Source organism: Otolemur garnettii, unplaced genomic scaffold (genome assembly GCF_000181295.1).
Source record: "Otolemur garnettii isolate 467f Iridium unplaced genomic scaffold, OtoGar3 scaffold00024, whole genome shotgun sequence".
NCBI lineage: Eukaryota > Metazoa > Chordata > Mammalia > Primates > Galagidae > Otolemur > Otolemur garnettii.
This window is the reverse complement of record NW_003852419.1, coordinates 1934688-1960760: the sequence shown is the minus strand read 5'-3', so window position 1 is coordinate 1960760 and position 26073 is coordinate 1934688. Positions and strand designations below refer to the sequence as shown.

At 36.6% G+C, this 26073-nt stretch overlaps 1 protein-coding gene and 1 pseudogene across 3 annotated transcripts in view; both read left to right on the top strand.

Annotated features, from left to right (window-relative positions):
- The window catches only part of THADA (THADA, armadillo repeat containing), a 331550-nt gene that overhangs the window by 57200 nt on the left and 248277 nt on the right, over nucleotides 1-26073 (top strand). For all 3 annotated transcript variants that reach the window (XM_023512128.1, XM_023512127.1, XM_023512129.1), the window contains 3 exons: nucleotides 17900-18032; nucleotides 19595-19708; nucleotides 25018-25140. In XM_023512128.1, coding sequence (XP_023367896.1) covers nucleotides 17900-18032; nucleotides 19595-19708; nucleotides 25018-25140 — 370 coding nt within the window. The remainder of the gene's footprint in view (nucleotides 1-17899; nucleotides 18033-19594; nucleotides 19709-25017; nucleotides 25141-26073) is intronic.
- LOC105886783 lies at nucleotides 7438-7867 on the top strand (annotated as a pseudogene).

Sequence of the window (26073 nt, the reverse complement as noted above, 5' to 3'; positions counted from 1 at the left end):
GGTATTCCAAGTAAATGGAATGGGGAGACTGGGAAAGGCCCAGTACCTGGTATCTCAGCCACTCCTAGTCTACTCTAGAAATTTGTTCATGGATGTCACTAGCTGGCTTTTTACCTAACCTGTTATGTGTTCTCAACGGTTGCTTCCAAACCAAGTGGTTCTTGATCCCTTGGAGACATTTCAAATCTGCTGAACAGAATGTTTTGCAGAGAACATCTTTACAGTGTGTGTGGCTTTCTTTTGTTTGGTTTTTATTTTTAAAAGAAAATTTGTTTCTTTTGGACTGCTTTTGAAAGCTTTTTATAAGCTCTTAAATTATAAAAAAAGTTGTTTAGTCATACAACATTTGAAAACTTTGCAAAAAGAAATCTGGGTGTTCATGAAAATCCACAGAAATGGAGGCCAACTGCTGGCCATCCCTTGAACTACAGCTGTGTTAAGGAAGGAAGCACTTAAAGAGATTAATGGATAAATAACCGAAGAGTTAAACATGAACCACATTGTTTGAATTGGTTTTTAATAGGATTATTCAAAATGTCTTCAAATACAAACTGACTTCACTATTAAACAATCATCTAAGAATAAGTAGGGATGAGAGTCACTATTCTTTTTTCTGGGAATCTTTTGAAAGCAACACTTGCAACATAACACATGCACAGACAGTATGTTGAATTAATTTTCTACCATCTGATTTTCTTATATAGTGCTTTCTATTTAGAATTTGAAGAAATAGTCATAGTCTGTTTAAAAAACATAATTACCTGCCTAAGCTATTGATTGGAGTAGTTAAGTGCATTAAAGTCATAACTCTAAATTCAAGTTTCTGGTGAAGTTTATGTTTGCTTACTTACTCTGTATGACTTTGGTATTTGCAGTCATTCTTTGAATGAAAATTAACAGAATCCTAAACTAAGGTGTTAAGTTGCGGAATCTAACTTTGATTTATCCAACCATAAATTATGAGTTTAACTCTAAGGGGATGAAATTTTTGATTCTAATTCTAAATCTAGAAGGAAGATTTATGAGTATTTAATGTTGTCTTTTCATATACTTGAATTGTTCTGCTTATTGTATGCTTGAAACATTACTTAATTTATAAATATTTGTTGCAGTATTTACAATTATTTTCACATCACTGACCTGAAAAAATAAACTGTTGACATTTAGTAGTTTTTGTCATACATAAAATACTAGTGCTAACAAATGGATGTCAACAATTATGGTATACTGAAGTAATTTAAATATGAATATGTTTTTTAGCTTTTATCAGTTAATGATAGCTACTACAATTCAAATGCAACGGAAAAATTTTTGTGAACAGTTGGAGTGATTCAGTTGTCTCATAAAATAATTTCAGTAAATAGTAAAAAGATAATTTTCTCTATTGTTCTGGAGAATGAAAGACCAAGTCTCTACAGAATATGTAGTGGGGCAAAAATAAATGGAGACTGTAAATACATTCTACATTTTCTTCAAATGTAGAATTTGGAGAAAAGTCATTGAATTATGAATGAAAGAACATATAATCTTGTCTAAACTTTATTCACATTTTATTTGCAATGTGACTAATTAAGATACTTTTCACTCACTTGAGTGTTTTGTGAATTATTAAATAAAGAACACCTAAGTGAAGAGCCATCCTGGGGAGCTATTTTAATGCTTTATAGAGAGAAAAATCATTTTAATTTCCCATTCCTATAGTAGATTAAAGGAATTTGGGAAAACTAGAATGTCTTGATGTTTAAATTCTAAGTCTTTGCATCTTTGGCTTTGACTTGTTAGTGACCTGAGTTTTTATTTTTATTTTTAAGCCTACTCCTATTGTTAAGTCAGATATTATCTTCTTTCTGGAAATTTCAGTACTCTTTTTAAAAGTCCTCACAATGCTTTGTCATTTAGACACAATAGCAAAGGACACTTGTTCCTCATTGAGTAACCTCTGTCCTAGCCTTTTAAGTAAAATTTTAGAGTTTTTAAATTAATTTTTCTCCTTGATCTCAGAGAATGGTTGTATTAAATGTTAAGAGAACCAATCATCTGGTATATCCTTCTAACCTCTTGTTTAAATCCACCCATCTTGCCCCGTGGTCCTCTGATTGGTAATTCAATTCAGATTTGGTCATTGTTATTATTGCCTGTGTCTGTAGCTGAGGCCTCAAAATAGCCCCCTGATGTTGTAGCCTGCTGTAAGCCTCCAGAGTATTTGATGGTGGTGAAGGAGGTTAAGATGGCTGCTGTTGATATGTAGCTTTCTCACTGGATCTCACTGGGGCAAATCATTTTTCAGGCTTAAAGTTTCTCCATGCTTCAGGGTTATGTTCCCTTTTTAAAATGTGCACGCACAGGCACACAACCTTCCTGCACACATCTGTTAGTGTTTAGTTTAATTGAAATAATAAACATGAACCTTGAAATAATAAACATAATACTCGGCCAAAGAATGAATGGAGTGGAGAATTTAGCTTATGAAATAATTGGAGATTGGAAAAATCTCTAAGTTAGGAAAAATAGCCATATTGAAAGACTTTGAGGAAATGAAGGTAACGTTTTTCAATTAACAATAGTAATATAACTATAATAATCAGAAATCAACAAAAAAAATAGCTCTGTGTTTCTGTACATAGGTGGATAAAGCCGTGGGAAAGCTACTTTGTAGACTGGGAATCTGATATATTGGTACAAAATAGTCTAATGACCAATTAGTTGGGTATACAGCATGTGTAATTTGATTTTAGTCTGTGGGTTTTATGCTTATCTTAGAATACTTACCCACTCTGAGTGAGATAGCTCTGTGGATAGAAATCGGACTAATCTGTTTATGGAACAATAATTTGCTTGAGTGATCTGTTCAAGACAACCCAAAGGTCTGAACACCAGCTATGTTCTGTTCATTTCTGTTACTTTTTATAGGGGCTCAGGCCATAGCACTTAGCCTATGAAAACAATAGAACTCCCTAACTCTTTCCTGTCAGCTATGATTTATTTGTAATTAAAAAATTTTGCTTTTAATTTTAAAAATTTTTACTCACTGTAACAGTACTGTTTTCTAGTCTCTAACTGAGAAAACCTGGGGATTTCTCTTATGAAAGATTGAGTGAAGTTAGATACATTTTTAATGAACTTCCTTTAGAACTGGTGAACTTAGAGGAGTATTTTGTAGATTAATAACATTTAGTGTTAGGGAATTGTTTATTATGAACTTTGAATCCCTTGCGAGAAATTTGCAATTTTATGATATACTCAGAGGCTAAAGACACTCTATTTTGTATTAATTTGACATGATAGTCAAATAAAACAAGAGCCTTCAGACAAAGAGGCTGTCTTCTCTTTTAGTGGAGAAACATTCACTAACAAAAGCAGGATTTTTGGAATTCCCCGTGGCTGTTGCTGGTGATCTCATGTTGCTGGCACAAAGAACCAAGGACTGCTTCACTTAGGAACCTTTCCCTTTTCCTTGCTGACCCCTGGATTGAGTGATGAGAAACCAAAACAAACAACTAAGGTTTGCTGTATTGTTCTTGGGAGCCTTGCATGGTTCCGTTTTTTACCTCTCAGTTCCTTCATTATCACAAACACCTAGTACTTTGGAGTTTTGAAATCACTTCCTTATAAAGTATTCTTTCCTTGCTGGGGAGTAGTCAGAAGGTTCATTGATGAGTCAGTATTGTAGATTAAGGTATTGTGCTTTTTATAGGCACAGTGACCTCACCAGTGAGAAGCTTTTAGGTTCTAGCACTTCTTTTCTACAGCTGGTTTTTTAATTTTGTGTTTACCCGAAAGCACAGGTAACGTGCAGCAGCTGGCACCAGCATTAGTTGGTTCTTATTTGGTCATTCAACACATGATTCCTTGAATATCTACTGTGCACTAGATGCTATGTTGGATGAGCCCTCCTTGACTCTTAAGGGTATGATGTGGTAGGCCAGAGTTACTGTGAACCTGAAGACAGTTACTAGAGTCTGAATAGGACATATTGAACTCTGTAGAACTAAGTCAGGCATGCAGAGACCTGAACAAGGGACTAAAGCATATGCAGGGCCACAATGAGCTGCCAGAGACATTCACTTCAGGAGTTTTGGGTACTTATATATTTTAGGGTCATTGTCTTCTCTATGTGTAACAGTAACTCATTGAAGTGTCAAAGCATTTTGTAACAATTTTATTCTTAAGCACCTAGAAATAAGTGATTTGTCCATGGCAACACAACAAGTTGGTAATAGAGTCAGCTTTGGAATCCACACTTTTTTTTTTTTTTGGAGACAGAGCCTTAAGCTGTCATCCTGAGTAGAATGCTTAAGCTGTCATCCTGGGTAGAATGCTATGGCCTCACAGCTCACAGCTCACAGCAACCTCCAACTCCTGGGCTCAAGCGAGTCTCCTGCCTCTGCCTCCCAAGTAGCTGGGATTACAGGTGCCTGCCACAGTGCCTGGCTATTTTTTGGTTGCAGCCATCATTGTTGTTTGGTGGGCCTGGGCTGGATTTGAACCCACCACCTTAGGTGTATGTGGCTGGCACCTTAGCCACTTGAGCCACAGATGCTGAGCCGGAATCCACACCTTTTTATGGAACTTCATAGTGTTTCAGAAATTAGTGGTTCAACAAAAATTTATTTATTATAGCTATATAAAAAGGAATTGTGATAGGTAGGTGCCATAGAGCATAAAAATACTGGTAAAACACATACCTTGTTCTTAGAGGACTTTCTAGCCTAATGTTTTAATTTTGGGGATTAGTTAAGTAAATTAGATGATTTATAAGGCAAAATTAAAGATCAAGACAAGGTCTGTTTATCCAGCTGCATCCTGGGTGAGGGGAAAAGTACTGAATGCCAGTAGCAACAAAAGCCAGGTAAGAAGAAGGGCCTGATGGGAGGAGGATAATGCTTTAGACATGTTGAGTTTAAGGTGGTGATAGAGGCTACCTAGTAGGATAGCACATAGTTGGAAATACAGCTGAGGAGACTAGGAGAGGGTTCAGTGTTGGAGATAGAGTGACCTGGGACTCCTATCAGGTTTTTTGGCAGTGAAGTCCAGCATTCTGGGAAACTCCTCAGTCCTAGGCAAATAGGAACAGTTGGTCACTCTGATTGAAAGTCAGCCAAACAAGAAATAATTGAAGCCATAGGCCTGAAAGAGGCCTCCTCATGATCCTTAAGGGACAAGAGGAAGGTTATGACTTTGGATTAAATGTATATCTATTGTCAAAATCACTTAGCTGGTTGTGGTGGCATACACCTGTAGTCTCATCTTCTCAGGAGGCGAAGGCAGGAGAATCCTGTTAGCCCAGGAGTTTGAAGCTGTAGGAGGTATGATTAGGCCACTGCAATCCGGTAGCCTGGGTAACAGAATGAGACCCTATTTCAGAAAAAAAGAAAGAAAAAGAATGAATGAGATGGAGCACAGTGGCTTACACCTGTAATCGTAGCACTTTGGAGGCCAAAGCAGGAGGATTGCTTGAGGTCAGGAGTTTGAGATCAGCCTGAGCAACACAATGAGATGAGACCCTGACCTTGTACACGCATGCATGTGCACACACTTACCATCCACACACACACAGCAGAAAGAAATAGCTACTCAGGAGGCTGATGCAGGAGGATCTCTTGAGCATAGGAGTTTGAGGCTACAGTGAATTGTAATGACAACACTGTACTCTTGTTCAGGTAACAGAGCGAGACCCTATCTCAAACAAACAACCAGACCCCCTCACAAAACTCTCAGAAACATGGTCGTATAAAACATAGTTTCTCCCCCCTGTTCACAAGTATAAAAACCTTAGTTAAATAACATGTTACATGATCCTGAACTATTTTTGGTTTTGAACCCTATACTTGGTTTTGTTTTTGAATCTTGGAAAAAAAATTGTCTCTTGGGCAGCATTTAAGTTAATGCACTTAGCTTTGATAAGCTACTTGAGGATTTCAGTAGGAAGTATCTTTGAATGCTGTGACCTTGGAAGTGTACTAAAGCCATTTATACCTGTTTCAGGAAGCCAAAGAGCTGAATCCCTTGCTAACTGTAAAGGTGGCACCTCTTGCCATCAGAAAACACTTTTGTTTATACTTCTAATTACTGCACCCTTTTTCTTTGTCAACCTGGCCTATTAGAATGGCACATTCAGTGGAGTTGGTAAATTATGTCATTTGTTTATTCAAGAAATATTTATTGAGGTGCAGGCCCTATTCTAGGTGCTTGGAATAGAGAAATGGACAGGAGACAGTACGTCCTTGATACATGGAGATTTATTTCATTTCATTTCTTATTTCATTTTAATTTTTTTATTCTTTAGAGACAGTTGTACTCTGTTACCCAGGCTGATGTGCAATGGTGTGGTCATAGCTCATTGTAACCTCAAATTCCTTGGGTGAAGCAATCCTGCCTCTGCCTCCCAAGTAGCTGGAACTACAGATACATGCCTCTATGCTTGGCTAATTTTTCTAGCATATTTTTTAAAAGATGGGATCTTAATATGTTGCCCAGGTTGGACTCAATTTCCCAGCCTTAAGTGATCCTCCCTCCTTGGCCTCCCAGAGTGCTGGGATTACAGGAGTGAACTACCACTGGAGTTTTAGTTTAAAGAAGCCACAGCTTTCTGGAAAAGAGCTTTTCAAACAATGAGAACAACTAGTGCAAAACTCCTTAGCATATTAAAGAACAGAGTGATATAAGGTGAAGTTGAATGTGATTGTCCTAATATGTAGGGCTTTGTAAGCTAGGATAAGGAGTTTGGATTTTGTGCTCCCTGGAAATTTTTTTGTTTTCCCAGAGTCTCCAACCACATGGATATAAAAATAAAATATATCTTGGTAATTGTACAAACATTAATATGTATGGAGCATAGTACTCAGCATGTGTGTGTATGGTAAGAGTTGCATAGAAGTGGGGTGGGGATTGGGTGAGAAAATGAGAAACTTCATGAATACATAAAATAAATGAAGATAAAGTTTCTGTTCCCAGAAAGAACAGAAAGTATGCTGTTCCCTCTCTAAGCTATCTTTATTCTCCTGACACTTTCCCTACCCATACTTACAACCTTAGATCAGTTTGATCAGTGCCATTAGTAGATGATTTTACATTATTTCATGGAATATTTAAAGCACATAGCTTTTGAAAGCAAATATCTCTTTTTGCGTTGTAGATAATTTTCCTCTTATAAATCTAAAGGGTATGGTGCTCCAAGCAGAAGGGTGTCCCCCCAACTGTCACCCCTGCCCAGTTTTTAACATTGGTAGTCTTTATTGCTTTTTAATGTAGTAGCTAAAACCTTTTCTTTGCAAATCTTCAGATTTTGGCGGGTGGGAAAAATGGAATTCCTCATAACAACATTAATATGGTAGAATTTTAGAGATTGTTCTAAAGTAATTATAAGATTATTTTACCATCTACTTTTGTGAAAAGCTTCCTCACTTTTAAAAATATGTAAATAGCAAGGTTTGAAGCATGGTGGACGACGTGCCCCAGCAACAGACTACCAACACTGTAGAGGAGCCCCTGGATCTTACCAGGCTCAGCCTGGATGAGCAAATTTATGTGAACATGAGAAATGGCCGAGAGCTTTGGGGCAGATTACATGCTTATAATCAGCATTTAAATATGATACTGGGAGATGGGGAAGAAACTGTGACTACTATAGAAATCGGTGAAGAAACATATGAAGGGTTATAAATGAACAAAATGGAGTATTCCAGTGCTTTTTGTCCAAGGAGATGGCATTGACCTGGTTGCCCCTCCATTGAGAGTTGTCTTATACAAGGAATTTATCATCAAGGAGACTTTGTCCAATTGCCACTTTAAATGTGCAAGACATTCAAAAGAGAAACCCACGTACATTTCTATATTAAGAAATGACCAAGGATTCTTCCACTCCTGAAGTGAGCTGATTTGTACCTCTCAACGCCATAAGCTAAATGTCATTTAAATTTTTCTCCAACATTTCCAATAAATGTGATCACCAAGATCAGAACTTTTTTCAAAAGTTAGTTCGCTCTATTACTCTTACAGTTTCTGAATTTTTCTTTAGATTATTATTTGATATTTAAAAAAAATAGTAGATAGATACATGTTTTTCAGTTCATCTGTATGGAAGGTATTTGTGTTTTAGACCAGTACTAATTTTTCCCCCCCTTCGTTGCCTGTATATCATTTACTCTGGTATGTGTTGTGTAGTGTTTTAGGAATTTGAAAGTACATTATCCTGAATAGCCAACCTAAGAATTTATTATTGTTGAAATTATTGTTTATTACTGTTTCATTCAGATAATGATGGTGATGACTGAAGATCTTGAATAAATGCACATCATTTACTTTGTATCAAGGTTGGGGACAAATTCAGGTTTTTTCTTAAGAACAAATTCATTTTTTTCTTGGTATTATTTAGATTCTTTAAATGGCTGGCAAGTGAAAAACAAAGAAAGGGAAAGAAGGAACTGAGATAAAGGAAAAATTTATTGAGAATCAACAAATGAATAGCTTTGTTTTTAATTAATATTTTTCTCAGCATAGTTACTTTTTTAAATAAATTTTCTTTTGAAGTTATTGTTAAACCTAACAAAATGAAAGTCTGTTTTGGGGAAAGGAAAGGATTTTCTTCCTTTCTGAGCTAAAAGCCCTTAGTGATAACAGCTTGGTAAGTAAATTATTATTTGGTAAATAAAGATATTGGCAGAGGCTGCCCTTTACTCAGTTGAGATTATACATGATTAGTTTCCTGGCAATTAGGTCTTGACACTTTTCTGGGAATTTTACTTAATATATTTGCTTTAAATGTGCTTCATATTTAAATGTGAAATTGTTTTGTGTTTGTAGTTGAAATATTTCTTTAAGATCCCATGAATCATTCAGTTAGTGTAAAAAACCAATTTATTAACAGTAGTAAACTTCTCTGGTTCCCCCAGGGAGTTGGAGTGCATCCAAAATGAATGAGACATAGTTCACTTCAAGTCAGTCACAAATGGGTTATCCAGTGAGTGAATTTTCTAAAGGATATTTTAATTTTCCAGCTAGTTTTCCATGCATGTTATTTAATCCATTTAGAACTATTTAAACCTCTACCCTAGTGGTAGATGTTTAGGGATTAAAATCAGTCTGAAAGGTAACCTGAATAGAATATGATTAGGAAAATACTTCTTAAAACAACATTCTCTGAGAGTATATTCCAAAGCCACTTGAAAATGCTTTCTGAATTATGCATCCTTTGGAATTTTTGTTTTGCTGCTCTGTTTTGAGGGCATAGCATAATGCAAAGCAACTAGTAGCTGCTTAATAGAGCAGCTGAGCATTTAGGGCAGGCACCTTGAAATAATGCCTTTTTATTAAGCAACGGTTTTGGTGTCAATTTGGAATTTAATTCTTTCTTTGCCACTTATTTGCCATATAACCTTGGGGAAATTATTTGACCTTCCCTTCCTTACCCCCTTATGTTATCTAATTTTAAAAAATTAGTGTGAAATATTTGAATGTACTGTTAACAGTTGTAGGCTGGGTGCAGTGACGCCTATAATTGTAGCATTCTGGAAGGTGGAGACAGATGGATTGCTTGAGCTCTGGAGATGGAGACCAATTTGAGCAAGAGGAAGACCTCCATCTCTACTAAAAATAGAAAAAAAAAAAAAAACAACTAGCTGAGTGTTGTGGTGGGTGACTGTAGTCCCAGCTACTCCGGAAGCTAAGGCATGAGGATGACTTGAGCCAGAGAGTTTGAAACTGCTGTGAGCTTTCAACCCCAGGGCAACAGAGTTAAGATTCTGTTTCAAAAAACAAAACAAAACAGAAAAAGTTGCATAACCACAATATAAATACCTGAAGGAAAAATATTCAAGGCAGAGAAAGTCAGATGCAAAAGTCCTTAGTGGCGTGGATTTAGGGTATTTAAAGAACATTGGGTAAACATTTTATTTTATTTTATTTATTTATTTTTGAGACAGAGTCTCACTCTGTTGCCCTGGGGTAGAGTCCTGTGGCATCATCATAGCTCACAGTAACCTCAAATTCTTGGGCTTAAGTGATCCTCTTGCCTTAGCCTCCCAAGTAGCTGGGACTATAAGCTCCCGCCACAGTACCCAGCTAATTTTTCTGTTTTTAGTAGAGTCAGGGTCTCACTCTTGCTCAGGCTGGTCTCAAACCCCTGACCTCAAGCTATCCATCTTATCTCAGCCTCCCAGAGTAACAAGATTACAGGCGTGAGCCACTGCACTCAACCTTGGTAAACTGTTTATGACTGGAGTGATGTGAGCAAGAGAAGGAATTGTAGAAGATGAGATCATAGAGGTAATGGGGGCTTGACAATCTGGGATACTGTGTTAAGGACTTTGACTTTGACTCTGAGTAAATTAGGGAACCATTGAGGGGTTTGCGAACAAAAAAGTAACATGATTAGGCCTTTTAAAAGGATTTTTCTGCTGTGTTCGGAATAGACTAGTGGAAACAGAAAGACCAGTTAGGAGGCTATAAATACTACTATACTTCAGAAAGAGATGGTGTTGGCTTGGAAAGTGGTAGAGAGTAAAAAGTGATGTGAATCTGGATGTAATTTGAAGGTAGAGCAGATAATATATGTTGACGGATTAGATTTGGTATTTGACAGAAGAGATAGATTCGTTTATTAGGATGGGGAAGACTATGGATAGAGTAGGTTTTGGAGGAAGACTGGAAGTTTAGTTTGGGTCATGTTAAGTTTGAGATGTCTAGCAGACACCCCATTGAGATGTCTGTGGGTTTACGTAATTGTGCTCAAGTACATCCTTTAGAATTTCATTTAGTGAGAGTCTTTGGGAAGCAGTCTTACTATTTCTATATCTCAAATTGTCTTTCTTTTACCTCCACTTTTGAATGTGGTTTAACAGGCTCTAGGATTTTGGTTGACAGTTATTTTCCTTCAGTGCTTTTATGATTGCCAGTGAGAAACTTGTTTTTGGTATAATTAATGTTCTTTTGTAGATAGTCTAATTTTTCCTTAAATCTCCTGTAGCTTTAATTTTTTGGTGGGGGAGTGACAGTTTTACTCTGCAATGTTTAGGTATGGATTTGTTTGAGGTCTTTGATTTTCTTCAGTAGTGCAAAATTTATAAATATCATTTTTTGAGCATTTTTTCTAATAATCATTCTATTCCTGTTTTTTCTAACTCCTGCCAGACTAATATTTGATTGAGTCTTTCATACTATCACATATATGCACACATGCACATTTTTGTCATTTTGTGTACCATGTATTTTGAATAAATTTCTCAGAAAACTGTCTTGTAAGTCACTAATTCTTAGAATTCATCTTATCTGATTTTTTAATTTTGAAAGCATATTTTATTTCCAATATTTTCTTTCTTTTTTTTTGTTAAATAATTCAAGGTTTAGCCAGACGTGGTAGCTGGATCCACGCCTATAATCCTAGCACTTTGGGAAGCTGAGGTGGGTAGATTGCTTGGAGTTTAGGACTTGGAGACTAGTCTTAGCAAGATTGAGACCCTGTCTCTACTAAAAACAGAAAAGAACTTGATGGGTGTTGTGGTGGGTACCTGTAGTCCCAGTTACTTAGGAGGCTAAGGCAAGAGGATCTCTTGAGTCCAAGAGTTTGAGGATGAGCTCAGCACTCTACCCAGGGTGGCAGAGTAAAACTCTGTTTCAAATAATATTAATAATAATTATAATAATAATTTAAGGTTTTATTTAATAGCTGCTTCTCACTCTCCAACATGTCATGGATTACAGTAAAACCATTTTCTTTAGATATAGGTTTATAGTAGCTATTAGTTGATTATTCTGCCAAAATTTTTCCAAGGGACTTTTAGATAGAACCTCCTTAGGTTGCAAGAAAACTTTATAAACAAGCAAACACAGACAATTCAGAGAATCCCCAATGGAAAATGCCAGGGCCTAGCAAACAAGTAGGAATCCAAAGGAGACAGATGCCACCCTCAAATGCGCTGCTATACGGCGCTAAATGGTGGTCCAGTTCCCATCCTCCCTGGGAACGTCAGATGAGCTCAGTCCAAACCAGGTTTCCTAATTCCACTCAACCCATGACTTCACCCCAAACAGATCCAAACAAAATGCCCTGCCACAGAGCAGGAAGGTCTGAACACCTCCTGAATGGGTGGGGTTAAGGATCTCAGGGTGTACCCTGGGGAACTTACCAAACAAACAAATTGCCATGGAGTCTGGACACTTCTCAAATCCTTTCCTTCTCCTCAACTCAGTTCAGGTTGCAAGGAGCTATTCTAACTTGGGGAGAAAGAGATGGGAGTTCTTCGAAGCTAAAACATTTTCTAGTATTTGCTGGGGCCATAACTGTACTTTCTTACCTCAAAAAGAAGTTGTTCCTTTCAGTGAAGACCCACAGCTTGTCTTGGGGCTGTTCCCTGCTTCCTCAAAGAGTGCTATTTCACTGGGGTGTTGATCATCCCACCCAGGGATGCTAAAACCTGTTCACAAAAGCCCAACGCTTATCCATGAGGGCACCTGAGAACGAGGACAAATGGTTGAGGAGAAGGAAAAAAAACTTATTATTTTGCTGGCAACGGAGGAGGGTGGGGACTGATGCCTCTAAAATGCCATAGTCCTCTTCCAATATTTCTAATATCATTATTAGCTATTCTTCCTATTTCAGTATAACTTTTTAAAAATAATCTCTTGCTTTTCTTAAATAGAAATTATTTCTTCATTTATCTCTTTAATATATTAACATAGTTATTTTAAAGTCTTTGTCAGACTGCTCCATAAAATTAGCTTCATATAGAGTGAATTTATGTTCTGATACTTATTTTTTTTTTAGGAGGCTAAGGCAGGAGGATCTTGAGTCCAAGAATTTGAGGTTACTGTGAGCTCAGCACTCTACCCAGAGTGATAGAGTGAGATTCTGTCTCAAAAAAAAGAAAAAAATAATAATTCAAAGTTTTATTTAACAGTCACTTCTCACACTCCAGCATGTTGTGGATTACAGTAAAACCATTGTCTTTCTTAATATAAAATTTATTTTATTTTATTTTTTTTTAGTCTATTGAGGCATTTTATTTTTAAGTATATATTGTATCCCTTGAAAAAGAATTCCAGGACTTTCTCTCCTGTGTGTTTTCTTCTTGTTTCTTCATGGTCTGTGATACCAGCTGAAGTTGTCAGTACAATGAAACCAAACTGGTAGGATGGGAGCAGATTATTCTGCCTTTTTTTGAGATCTTCGAATTGCATATCAAATCTGGGGCTGATTATTTCACACTTATTTAGCCTGCCTGTGAGGTTCACAGCAATTTTCTCAGCTCTGTGATCAATGATGACTTCGTATTTCCATTGTAACCACGTTTTATTATCACAGTTAGAAACCAGATAATGATTGGAGCATGGTCTTATAGGAACCTGGCATTTGCCTCTCTTTTTGGCATTGTGGATGCTCTTAAGAGCCTCAGCCAGGACATTCATGTATACCCTTATGGCAGCATGGAAAGATGGTGGAAAGAGTATTTCTGTATTTTGAATTTGGGGTTGCTGGGTATGATTGGGAGCCTTTGTTTTATTTATTTATTTCTCTCTAGATCAGTGGTTTTCAACCTTCCTAATGCTGTGACCCTTTAATACAGTTCCTCATGTTGTGGTGACCCCTAACCATAAAATTATTTTCATTGCTACTCGTAACTGTAATTTTGTTACTGTTGTGAATCATAACGTAAGTATCTGATAATGCAGGATGTATTTAGGCGACCCCTATGAAAGGGTCGTTCAATCCCCAAAGGGGTTACAACCCACAGGTTGAGAACCGCTGCTCTAGATTCATTCACCTCTGTAAGACGAATTAGATTAGATGGTGGCATTTTGGGTTTCCCACTTGATAATGATATGGAGGATATAAAACGCAGATGTAGCACAGAGTTAGCAGTCAGCCTGGTTCAGAGGCTCCCTAAGACCCTGACTTTTCCTACTATGCAGCTCTGGAAGTAGCCTCTTTTCAGTCTCTTTCTACAAGGGAAGAGGTCAGTGAAATCCCCTGTCTTACTCCATAGGAACTGACTTTTCAGCTACCACTCCTGTTTCTAAATCTTTTTTTTTTTCGTTGTTGTTGAGATAGAGTCTCACTATGTTGCCCTTGGTAGAGTGCTGTTTTATCACAGCTCATGGCAACCTCAAACTCTTGGGCTTAAGTGATTTGATTCTCTTGCCTCAGTCTCCTGAGTAGCTGGGACTACAGGCACCCACCACAACGTCCAGCTATTTTTTTGTTGCAGTTGTCATTGCTGTTTAGCTGGCCTGGGCCAGGTTAGAACCTGCCAGCCTGGGTGTATGTGGTTGGCGCCCTACCGCAGAGCTATGGGCGCTACTCTGCTTCTAAATCTTTAACCCAGAGGCTCTCTGGTATCAACACTCTTAATGCTTGGCATTTCTATTCAGTTTTACCCAGATGATTATTTTATTTTTGAACTGAAATAGTTTTGGGATTTCTCTTTGTAATATTTTGGGCACTGTGCACATGTGTTGTATGTGGGTGGGGGTTTCTTGTCAAAATGGAGACCCACCTGTTTCATCTCTATCAGAAATTCAGTTGAAACTCTTTAAAACTCGATTTTCTCATAATAATAGATAATTTTAGGAAAACCTATCAAGAACTTATTGAATGCATTATAAGAATTAACTTATTTATAGTTCCCCCAAACCTTCATTTTATGGAAAAGAAAAGTGAGAAATGGAAAAGTTTAGTAACTTGCCTTGGATCATGTAGCTATTAGGTGTTAGAGAACGGATGCTAAGCCGGATAAAACAACTTCATAGTCTGTGTTCCTAATCACAACGATATACTCTCTCTTATCTATCAGTTGGGAAAAATAATACTTTCTTACAGGAACTGCAAGGATGAAGTAAGATAAGATGTGTAAAGCCTGATGTCAAACTTGATGTCATACCGGACATATAAAGGCATTCAGTAAATATTTGTTTTTCTTTCTTTTGTGGCGAGCAGATACATTTCCAATATGATGATTTAAACAAAATATGTAATGAGGTTTTGTTTAAGATACGTAATGGTATATTTTATTTTAGTAAAAAGGTTAGGAGTTCCATTATTGGACTAAATTCTCTTATATGGCTCTGAGGATAGGAGTTGGAAGAGCTACAGAACTAAAAAGCAAGGGAATTAGGAATGGGATCCAGTGGCAAAGTCCAAATTGGAAACCAGGGAGTTAAAGAATTCTGCAGAAAAGCGGGTTGCATCTGGGGAATTTCAGAGCAGAACAAGAGGTTTGGATTGGGTGGAAGGAGCTTTTCCATCCTGAATTTCCTGGGTCCTTGGCAATGGCCAGAGAGATCTCTATTGACCGGTCTTGGCTGCTTGATCACAAAAATCCTCATCGCGTTATCCATTTGGTTGCAGTACATATCTGCTGTGATCAACAGGTTTCATGAAGCTGTAGTGGATAATACCAGTGCTGGATCACCAAACAGGCACTATTAGTTTTTTTGATGAATATTCATTTTGGACTGTGTTCAGCACTTCACCTTTATCTAACTATTTTGCTGAATGCTTGGCAGTTGTCAAAAAGTATCCATTTTTCATCACACATAACAATATGGTATAGAAGTAGTTCACCTTTCTGTGGGGACAGCAAAGAGAGGTGAGCTTGGAGATGATTTCTCTTCTAGTGTTTATTTAGTTCATGCAGAACCCAGCTTCTTTACCTTGCAGATTTGTTTCATGGTCCAGTTTTGTTGGATTAGTAACATCAAACCTTGCTGCTACTTCAGCAGGTTTGGATTCACCTTCTACACTACGTCTTTCAGCTTGTCATTATCCACGCTGGTCTCAGGTTAAAGTCCCTGGAACAGAACTTCTCAGCCCCCTGCTGTACTTGTGCATTCATTAGCCACATTCTTCCCAAAGACTTTGCTGAAATTTTGAGCTGTCTGTACTGCATTGGTTCTGTGACTCTTATTCAGAATTAACACAATTTTTTGACTTATCCATGGTTTCACAAAATTGTTCTCAAAAAAATTTTTGAGAGATAATCATAAGCCAAAACATGTATTTGAAAGAATGAGGATATATTTTCACAAGTTGAAAAAAATAGTGTTAAAGGGAAATGTCAGAGATAATCAATGTCAAATATAGTACTGAAGGAAGCGGACATTTCTTAATAACCTAATATTGTGTGTGTGTGTATACATACATATGTGTATAATGTATAACACACATACATATACATATGTATATATATTCATATATATGTATGTGTATATACATATATATATATGAAAGACTATTACAGTTGAATTTGAATTGTTACTTGGAATGCTTATTTAGAAACTAAAATTGTCAGTTTTATGCCAAACTAGAATGAAGAAAAAGAAAATCCCAAATGTGTCTCCAAACAGTTTTATTCTCACTACAAATTGGAAATCAGTGTTGTTGTGTGCAGAATGTCTTCCTCAATTTTAAAAAGAGCATATTTCCTATGGTCTTTATTTTTTAATTTTCATATGTTAATTTTAGTTAAATCTAGGTACTTTCCTCTTAAGATCATTGTGTCTGCCTCTCACTGAATTTGCTGTTTCTTGGGATAATGTTATATAATCTAGTAGGGCATAATTTTTTGTTTTCCTTGAGACAGAGTCTTTCTATGTCACACTTGGTATAGTGCTGTGGCTTCACAGCTCACAGCAACCTCAAACTCTTGCCGTTAAGCGATTCTCTTGCCTCAGTCTCCCAAGTACCTGGGACTATGCCTGGCTATTTTTTTTGTTGTGCAGTTGTCATTGTTGTTCGAAACCCCCCCCGCCCCCCAGCTGCTGAGCTACAGGCCCTGAGCCAAGTAGGGCATAATTTTAAAAGTTAAAAAAAAAAAATTAAATGTTCTTAAGTACTCCATGATAAAACATAATGTAATAGAACGGAAACTCACTGGTGTAATGTTCAAATAACCTCAGAATATTTATGCTTCTTCCCAGATAACCTGCCTTCTTAATTTTTCACAGGATCTAGTTGAAAATTTTAATTTGTGGTAGACTGCATTTTGAGAGAGAAGAATGATTACTAAAATTTAGTTTAAAAATGTCTACTTTGAATATGTATGATCCTCCAAAAATATAGAACATAAATTATAGTAAACTACAAAGATATATATTCTTTTTGATGAAAATCTTGAGTCTTATAAAACATCTGTGAGAGCTGGATCATGGATCATCCTTCTTTGAAACGTTATTATTTTTTTTTTTTGAGACACAAGATCTTGTTTATTGCCCAGCCTAAAGCGCAGTGGTGTCATCAGTGCAACCTCAAACTCCTGAGTCAAGGGGTCCTTCTGCCTCAGCCTCCTGAGTAGCTGGTACTACAAGCTACAAACTACACACCGTCATGCTCAGCTGATTTTTCTATGTGGTCTTGCTATGTTGCTCAGGCTGGTCTTGAACTCCTGGCCTTAAAGGGTCCTCCCACCTTGTCTTCGCAAGTGCTATGATCACAAGTGTGAGCCACAGTGACCAGCCCTTTAGAACATTTTGGGTGTAAGAGCACAGTAGCAAGTTTGCGAACTTAATTGTCAGACCTCAAAGTAGGTGTAAGAAATAGAATGTATAATAGCTTTAGATCCTAATAGCCATAATAAAGAGGAACGTAGGTAAAAAGTATAACTGAAATATTCTCTAGTTTTACCCCTTTCCCAATGGAATGATATTTATTATGTTCTAAAAGTGTTAATGTATGTCAATAGTTTATACTTTTACCTTTTTACAAATTTCATTTCATATGTATATATTTTTGTATTTCAAAACAATAAGGGGCACATATACTTTTGTCACATGGATATCTTGGGTAAGTCAGGGCTTTTAGTGTACCCATCACTGGAACAGTGTTCATTGTACCCTTAACCCTCTCCCACTTGTTTTCACCTTTTAATAGTTGATAATTTCAAATGTTTGCTTATATATTGCCTTCTAGGTGCCCTAATGTGAGTCTGCAAAAACTGCCAGAACAGTGGTTATGGAATGTTTTAGAGGAAATTAAATGCAGTGATCCTTCATCTAAACTCTGTGCTACGAGGCGCAGTGCTGGAATTCCTTTCTACATACAGGTGCTTATCTATAGGACCTTGGCTGTTTGTTTATTTATCTTTCAATAATAGTGTGTTCTGACCCTTTGACATGTGAGTAAGCATATTGCATAAGGGACATGTCTGTATTTTCAGTACCAGAGCATTTGTGGCTTTGTTTTGATGTGGGGACATTGTGTACCTGTGCTAGATCTTTTCTTGGAACAGACTTGCTAAGCAGTCAATCTTGTAATATAAACAGAGGGTGGTATAGATTTCTGCGTGTGTGTTGTCGGCAGACCTCACTTTGGCACATTTGTTGCTCATTTCCAGGAAGTGCACATGTTGCCCTTTGTTTTAATGAAATTGCAAAAAAAGGTCTTCCTTTCATCTCAAGACTCTGAATACTCTCTGTAGGCAGCTATTGTTAACAATTTATTTTTAAACTTTTCATTAAATGTCTATCCATAAAATAATTATAATCATAGTAGTAGCTAACAGTTATTAGTTCTTATTTCACATATATTACCTCATTAAATCTTTCCCCAAACCCTATGAAATAGGTACTGTTATCTTCCCTGTATTCTAGGTGAAGAAACTGGGGCTTCGAAAAATTAAATGATTTGCCAAAGGCCACAGAGATAGTAAAAACTGAACTAAGACTTGAGCCCAGGCCACCTGACTCCTGAACCTCTATGCATATGAGAATGTGTGTGTAAGAGTATATTTTCCTTTTGAACATGGATGAAAGTAGGTGTATTATATATACTATTTGTCACTTGACTTCACTCAATATTGTACCTTAAAAGATTGCTCCATATTAGCACACGCAGATATTATTATTGATCAAAAAATATTTATTTTCATGCCTTGGACAACCGCTAACCTGACTGTATCTCTATAGATTTTCCCATTCTGGACATTTCGTTTAAATGGGATCATATAATATATGATCTTTTGTCTGGCTTCTTTCACTTGGATGTGTTCAGGGTTTGTTCTTGTTTAGTATGTATTCGTTACTTTTTATTGCCAGAAGTGGTTTGATATCCTATTTTTATGTTTATTGGGTATTGATAAAGTGTTAGAAACAAAGTAAATAAGCATCTCCTGGAAAATTCAAATATAGGGTCCCTTTGAAGTTTGTAGTATTTCTTTTTGTCTTGTGGGGTTCCAAATGCTATGATTTGGTTAGTCTCCCACTGTGAAGAATTAATTAATTGCCCAATCTCCAAGGAGTCTCAAAATTCTTACAAGAAATTTAATCTAGAAGGTTTTTGTTTGTTTTTAAATAAAAGAGAATTTTCTCGTTGGATCAGTGTGTTACTAAAACTGACTTTGTTGCATCTCTCAGCCTCTTAGAATTATACAATTAACCAGCAAACTGGAAGTGCCCTTAATGGCAACGTGATTTCCCCTTCATCTAACTTTACAGATGAGGAATCTCAGGGATGGCAAGGCTAAACTACTGCCCAAGGTCACATGGCTTTCTTACCTTGCCCTGATAGCCTGTTTTTATGAAGGGGATTTCGAATTTTAAGATTGATTCAGCAAATGAGCATATGTAAAATAAGAGCTCTGTTAATTTTTGTCTTGTTTTTCCATAGGCACTGTTGGCATCTGAACCAAAGAAAGGCAAAATGGATTTGTTGAAAATAACTATGAAAGAGTTGATTTCTTTGGCTGGACCCACAGGTGACTCACAGAGCACAGTCCCTCAGGTAATAATGGAAATACACAAACTTTGTTAGGAAGATAGTATTTATTTTTTTTTTGAGATAAAGTCTCACTCTGTTGCCCTGGATAGATTGCCACGTTGTCACACCTCAAACTCTTGGGCTTAAATGATTCTGTTGCCTCAGTCCTCTGAGTAGCTGGGACTATAGGCACCTACCACAGTGCTCAGCTAGTTTTTTCTATTTTTAGTAGAGACAGGGTCTCTCTTTTGCTCAGGTGGGTCTCAAACTCCTGAGCTCAGGCTATCCACTTGCCTCAGCCTCCCAGAGTGCTAGGATGACAGGAGTGAGCCACCATACCTCGACAAGGAAGGTAGTTTTTAAAAATCTTTGCTGTATTAAAACAAAAATTATATATATATGTATGAAGATTGCACAAATATCTGTAGCTTGTTTTAATAGGTTTTTCTTTTTTCTCATAGAATAAACCATTGCTTTATTTGATATATATTAATCAAAAATGAACTATTTTAAAACTCTGGTGGAAAAATCCCACTTTTATTATGTGATATTACTAATGTATTTAAAAATTTAAAAATGAATATGCCATCAATTTAGAATTTCCCGTGGGCTTCTTTGAATTAATGTACATATTGTAATTTAGTAGTTGAATTTTTCCTTTAAATGTAGTATCTAACTTTTGGTATATTTACACTTTAAGTTAGCTAATATTCATTCCCTTTTAGTAACTACCCGTGTGTATGAAATTGGGTTAAGCACTCCTTACAACTCTTCCACTGCAAGGGGATAAATACTTGTCACATATTGCTTGATGGTATTGTTTGGGCTTCCTCAGTAACACTTCATATCAGGATGCTTCTATCCTTGGCTATACGTATTTCCTTGCTTGCCTATAAAAATTTTAGAATCAGCCTTGTTAAGTTCAATAAAAAGCTTTTTTTGGGATTTTGGTTGGAATTTAAATATATTTATTTGGGAAAAATGACCTCTTTGAATATTGACTCTTCCACAAACATAGCTTATTTCTTCATTTATTGAAGCTTCCTTAATGTCATTCATTGTTTTTAGAATCATTTTCTATAAAACTCTCATAGATCTTTTTTGAAATTTATTTCTAGGCATCTTAATCTTTTGCGAAGTATGTTACTGTTACATGAATACAGTTAATTTTTTGTTATTGTACTTACATTCAGCAACTTAAATGGCTGTAATATACCTTGTGACTTATTTGTAATATTTTTGGATTTTCTTTGTAGATGTCCCCCATATGTAGCGCTAAGTTTGTTTTACCTTTCTAATTCTTTTTCTTTCTTTCTTTTTTTTTTTTTTTTGAGACAGAGTCTCACTTTGTCACCTGAGTAGAATGCCCATGGTGTCATAGCTCACTGCAACTTCAAACTCTTGGGCACAAGTGATCCTCTTGTCTCAGACTCCTGAGTAGGTGAGACTACAGGTGCCTGCCAAAACGCCTAGCTATTTTTAGAGATGCGGTCTCACTCTTGCTCAGGCAATCCTGTCTCAGGTTCCCAGAGAGCTAGGTTGTTTTTTTAGAGACAGAAGAAAAAAACCTCACTTTATTGCCCTTAGTAGAGTCCTATGGCATCACAGCTCACAGCAGCCTCCAACTCCTGGGCTTAGGTGATTCTCTTGCCTCAGCCTCCCAAGTAGCTGGGACTACAAGCGCCCACCACAATGCCTGGCTATTTTTTTGTTTTGCAGCTTGGCCGGGGTAGTTTAGAACCTGCCACTCTCAGTATATGGGGCTGGTGCCCTACCCATGTAGCCATAGGTGCCACCCACCTTTCTTAATTTTTTTTTTCCCCCCACAGTTTGGCTGGGATCAGGTTCGAACTCTCCACCCTCAGTATATGGGGTTGGCGCCCTAGCCACTGAACCACCACTTAATCTTTAAAAAGAATTTTATCTTCTGCTGTTGAAATCCATAGTACAGTTTTGTGCAAACAGTATCTTTATGTTTTTCTGATATTTGCTATAATTTTTGATCTGCTGTTTATCTTATTAAAGAAATTGAATTTTATTGAATGTTTTCCTGCATTTTTTGAGATAAATATATGTTTTCTTGTAGAATTTGCAAATGTCATTACTTATTTTGATTTTTGTACTATCTTTGCATACTGAGAGTGAAACCAGCTTTGACTTGATAGGTTTTTTAATACATTGCGGGATTCACTTAAAAATGGTTTTTTGAAAAAAATTTTTTGCATATTTTCACTGGGTTCATAAGTGAGATTAGCTTGTGGTTTTCCTTTTTCTTCCTGTCTCTGTTCTTTTAAAAAATGTATATCTTAATGAAATGATAGTATACGTAGAGAAGGGTTCAGATTATAAGTGTACCTCAATATAGTTCCATCGAGTGGAAACACTTGTGTATCTAGAAGAAATAAAACATCTTGAGCCCCTGAAAGGCTCCCCGTGCTCTCTTCTAATCAGCACTTTCTCTCCCAGAGTAATTACTACTATAACTTCTAACACCTAAGTTTCAGTTTTACCTATTTTTAAAATTTTACATAAGTAAAACCATATTCTTGATGTAGTTTCTTTTGGCCAGCACTGTTATGATATTCACCCACTTTGTATTCATTCTGATTGCTGTATAGTTGTATACAATTTATTTATCCATTCTACTGTTGAACATTTGGGTAGTTTTAAATTTGGGGTTATTAAGAATAGCCCTTTTAGAAGCATTCTTGTATATCCTTAATAGTGAACATATATGTACATTTCTGTTTAGTATGTGCTTGGGAGTGGTTAATGGGTATGTGTATATTGAGCTGTAGTAGATACTACCATTTTTCCAAAGCAGTGTGCTTACCTTGTTTTGATTGCCAGACTATACTAAACTCATAAAATAAATGTGGGAATCTTCTCTTAACAGTTTATTTAAGATTGAGATTATCTATTCTTTGAATGTTTATAGAATCCATCTGTAAAATCATGTGAGTCAGTTTTTTGTCATTGTGGTTCTTAGGTTTGAATTTTTTTTAATGCCTGGGAGGATTTTTAACTCTTCATTTTCTTTATTTAATGCTAATAATCTGTCTAGGTTTTTGATATCTACTTAAACTTGTTTTGATAAAATTTTATTTTCTAGGAAGTTATTTGTCTTAATTTTTCAAATTGATTGGGATAAGATTATTTGTAATTTTTTTTTATTCTCTGCTGTAGCTTAGTCGTGTTCATTTTGGAATTCATAATATTACTTATTTGTGCCTTTTCTCTTTTCTTCTTGGTTGGTCTTGTTAGAGGTTTGTTCCTGTTTCAGAAAATCAGCTTTCTTAAAAAAATCAAAAAGAACTATTATTGTTATTTTTTGAGATAATGTCTTGCTCTGTTATCTAGGCTGGAGTGCAGTGAGGGGATCATAGCTCCAGCAGTCTTTCCTCATAAGTAGCTGAAGTATAGGTGTACGCCGCTACAGCTGGGGAGTTGTTTAAATATTTTGTGGAAATGGGTCTTAACTACGTCACCCAGGCTGATTTTTGAACTCTTGCCCTCAAGCCTCCCAATTCAGTCTTCCAAAATGCTGGGATTACATGTGTGAGCCATTGCATCTAGCCAACACTTCGTTTTGTTAATGCTCTTAATTGCATTTTTGCTATTTAAAAATTTTTGTTCTTTTTATTTTCTTACTGCGTGTTGAGTTTATTTTTCTTTTTTATTATCTTTATTTGATACTTAGCACATTCATTTTCAGTCATTTTTAAAAATAGATACATTTAAAGTGTCCATTTCTTTTTTTTAGGTTCTACTTAAGCTGCATCATCCAAGTATTGATACGTAGCATCTTTATTATTGTTCAGCTCTAGATATTAAAACAGTTTTTTGACTAGTGTTTTAAAATGTATCAATTTAAAAAAAGATTTATTTATTGATTTTTTTTTTTTTTTGAGGCAGATTCTCACCATCACCCTGGGTAAAGTGTCATAGTGTCATAGCTCACAGCAACCTCAAACTTTTGGGCTTAAGTAATCCTCTTGCCTCAGCCCCCTGAGTATTTGAGATTACAGGCATCCACCAGTACACCCAACTAGCTTTTCTATTTTTAGTACAAATGTGGTCTCACTCTTGTTTAGACTGGTTTTGATGAACTCGTGAGGTCAAGCAATCTACCCACCTCAGCTTCCCAAAATGCTAAGATTACAGGTGTGAGCCACTGCACCTGGCCTATTTATCTTTTTTGAGACCAAGTCTCACACTGTCACCCTGGTAGAATGCAGTGGTATCATCGTAGCTCACTGCAACCTCAAATTCCTGGGCTCAAAGCAATCCTCCTGCCTCAACTTCCTGAATAGCTGGGACTACAGGCCTGCCCTACAACACCCTGCCAAGTCTTCCAGTTTTAGTAGAGCTGAAGTATTGCTTTTGTTCAGGCTGGCCTAGAACTCTTGTGCTCAAGCAGTCCTCCCACCTTGGCCTCCCAGAGTGCTAGAAGTATAGGAATAAGCCACCACACCGGATCTAAAAAGTGTTTTTTTTTTTTGTTATTGTTGTTCAGCAGGCCTAGGCTGGGTTGGAACCCGCCACCCCTGGTGCATGGGGCTGGCGCTCTAACCATTGAGCTGTGGGTGCCCAGCCTAAAAAAATATTTTTTAAATAAACTGTTTCTAACTTAATTCCTCTGTGATCAGAGCATAGTTATTAATATAAGTTATTAATTATTTAGTATTTGTTGAGACTTTGTTGGCTAGGTTTGAGGTCATTTTAAAAAATAAATGTTTCATGTGTGCTTGAAAAGAATGTGTTGCCTGGATGTCGTGGATCATGCATGTAATTTTAGCACTCTGGGAGGCTGAGATGGGAGTATTGCTTAAACGCAGGAGTTCGAGACCAGCCTGAGGAAGAATGAGACTCTTTCTCTACCAAATAGAAAAAATAAATTAGGATGGCGCTATGGGTGGGTACCTGTAATCTCAGCTCCTAAAGAGGCTGAGATAGGAGGATCGCTTGAGCCCAGGAGTCTGCGCTTGCAGTGAGCTATTATAATACCATTGCACGCTAGCCTGGCAACACTTATTTCAAAAAAAAAAAGAACAAAAAAGAATGTGTTGTCTCTGTTTGTAAGGTGGTGCATGATTCTGCCTATGTCCATTGGATCAAGCTTTTTTATTTCATTGCTCAGATCTTACTAACTTTTAACAACTTGGTTTATTAATTATTCAAATATATATATATTTTATTAAATCTTACATTGGATTGGCCATTTCTTCTTGTAATTCAGTAATTTTTTGCTTTGAGGCTGTGCTATTGGAAATGTACAGATTTAAAATTTTCATGATTTTCAACCCACAACTAATTTTGAATTTTTCTTCTAGGTTCATGCTTTAAATATCCTTAGAGCCTTGTTCAGAGATACCCGTCTGGGAGAAAATATTATTCCTTATGTTGCTGATGGAGCTAAGGCTGCAATTCTGGGTTTTACATCCCCAATCTGGGCAGTAAGTGCCTTTGCTATTTATTTTCATTGACTTAATTATGTTTTTCAGTTGGTTTTAATAAACTAACTTTTCATTGGATGATAAAAAATATACATTGCTTTTTTTTTTTTTTTTTTTTGCTGTTTTTTTTTGGCCGGGGCTGGGTTTGAACCCACCACCTCCGGCTTATGGGGTCGGCACCCTGCTCCTTGAGCCATGGGCACCGCCCTGTACCTTGTATTTTATCAACAAGTTTCTCTAAAGGATAAATCCTGGATCAAGCTATATTTTGTGCTTATACTTTATCTCATTTGTTGGCTTACTAGCCATAACTCTTTGTTTTCTTACTTTAGTGATTATTTTATTTTTTGTAATCTTTAATTTATCACAGTCTGTCTTCAAATGATACTGTACCATTTACTTAAAGCATAAGAACATAATAATAGTGTACTTCTCATTCTTTCCTCCCAGTCTTTGATCTTTGTGTTGTTATTGTTACACATTTTACTTTTATGTATAAGTCCACATAATATTGTTATTATTTTTGTTTAAAAAGTTAATATATTTCTTTTTAATTTATCATGTTAAGCATTTTTGAGAGTATACAGTTTAGTAGCATCAAGTACCTTCACAACATTCATCACCATTATGCATTTTCAGAACTTTTTTTTTAAAACAGAGTCTCACTATATCGCCCTTGGTAGAGTGCTGTGGCATCAGCTCACAGCAACCTCAAACTCTTGGGCTTAAGTGATTCTCTTGCCTCAGGCTCCCAAGTAGCTGGGACTACAGGTGCTTGCCACACGCCTGGCTATTTTTTGTTGCAGATGCCATTATTGTTTAGCCGGCCTGGGCCAGGTTCAAACTTGCCAGCCTCGGTGTGTGTGGCTGGTGCAGTAACCACTGTACTATAGGCGCCGAGCCCATTTTCAGAACTTCTGATCGTTCCAACTA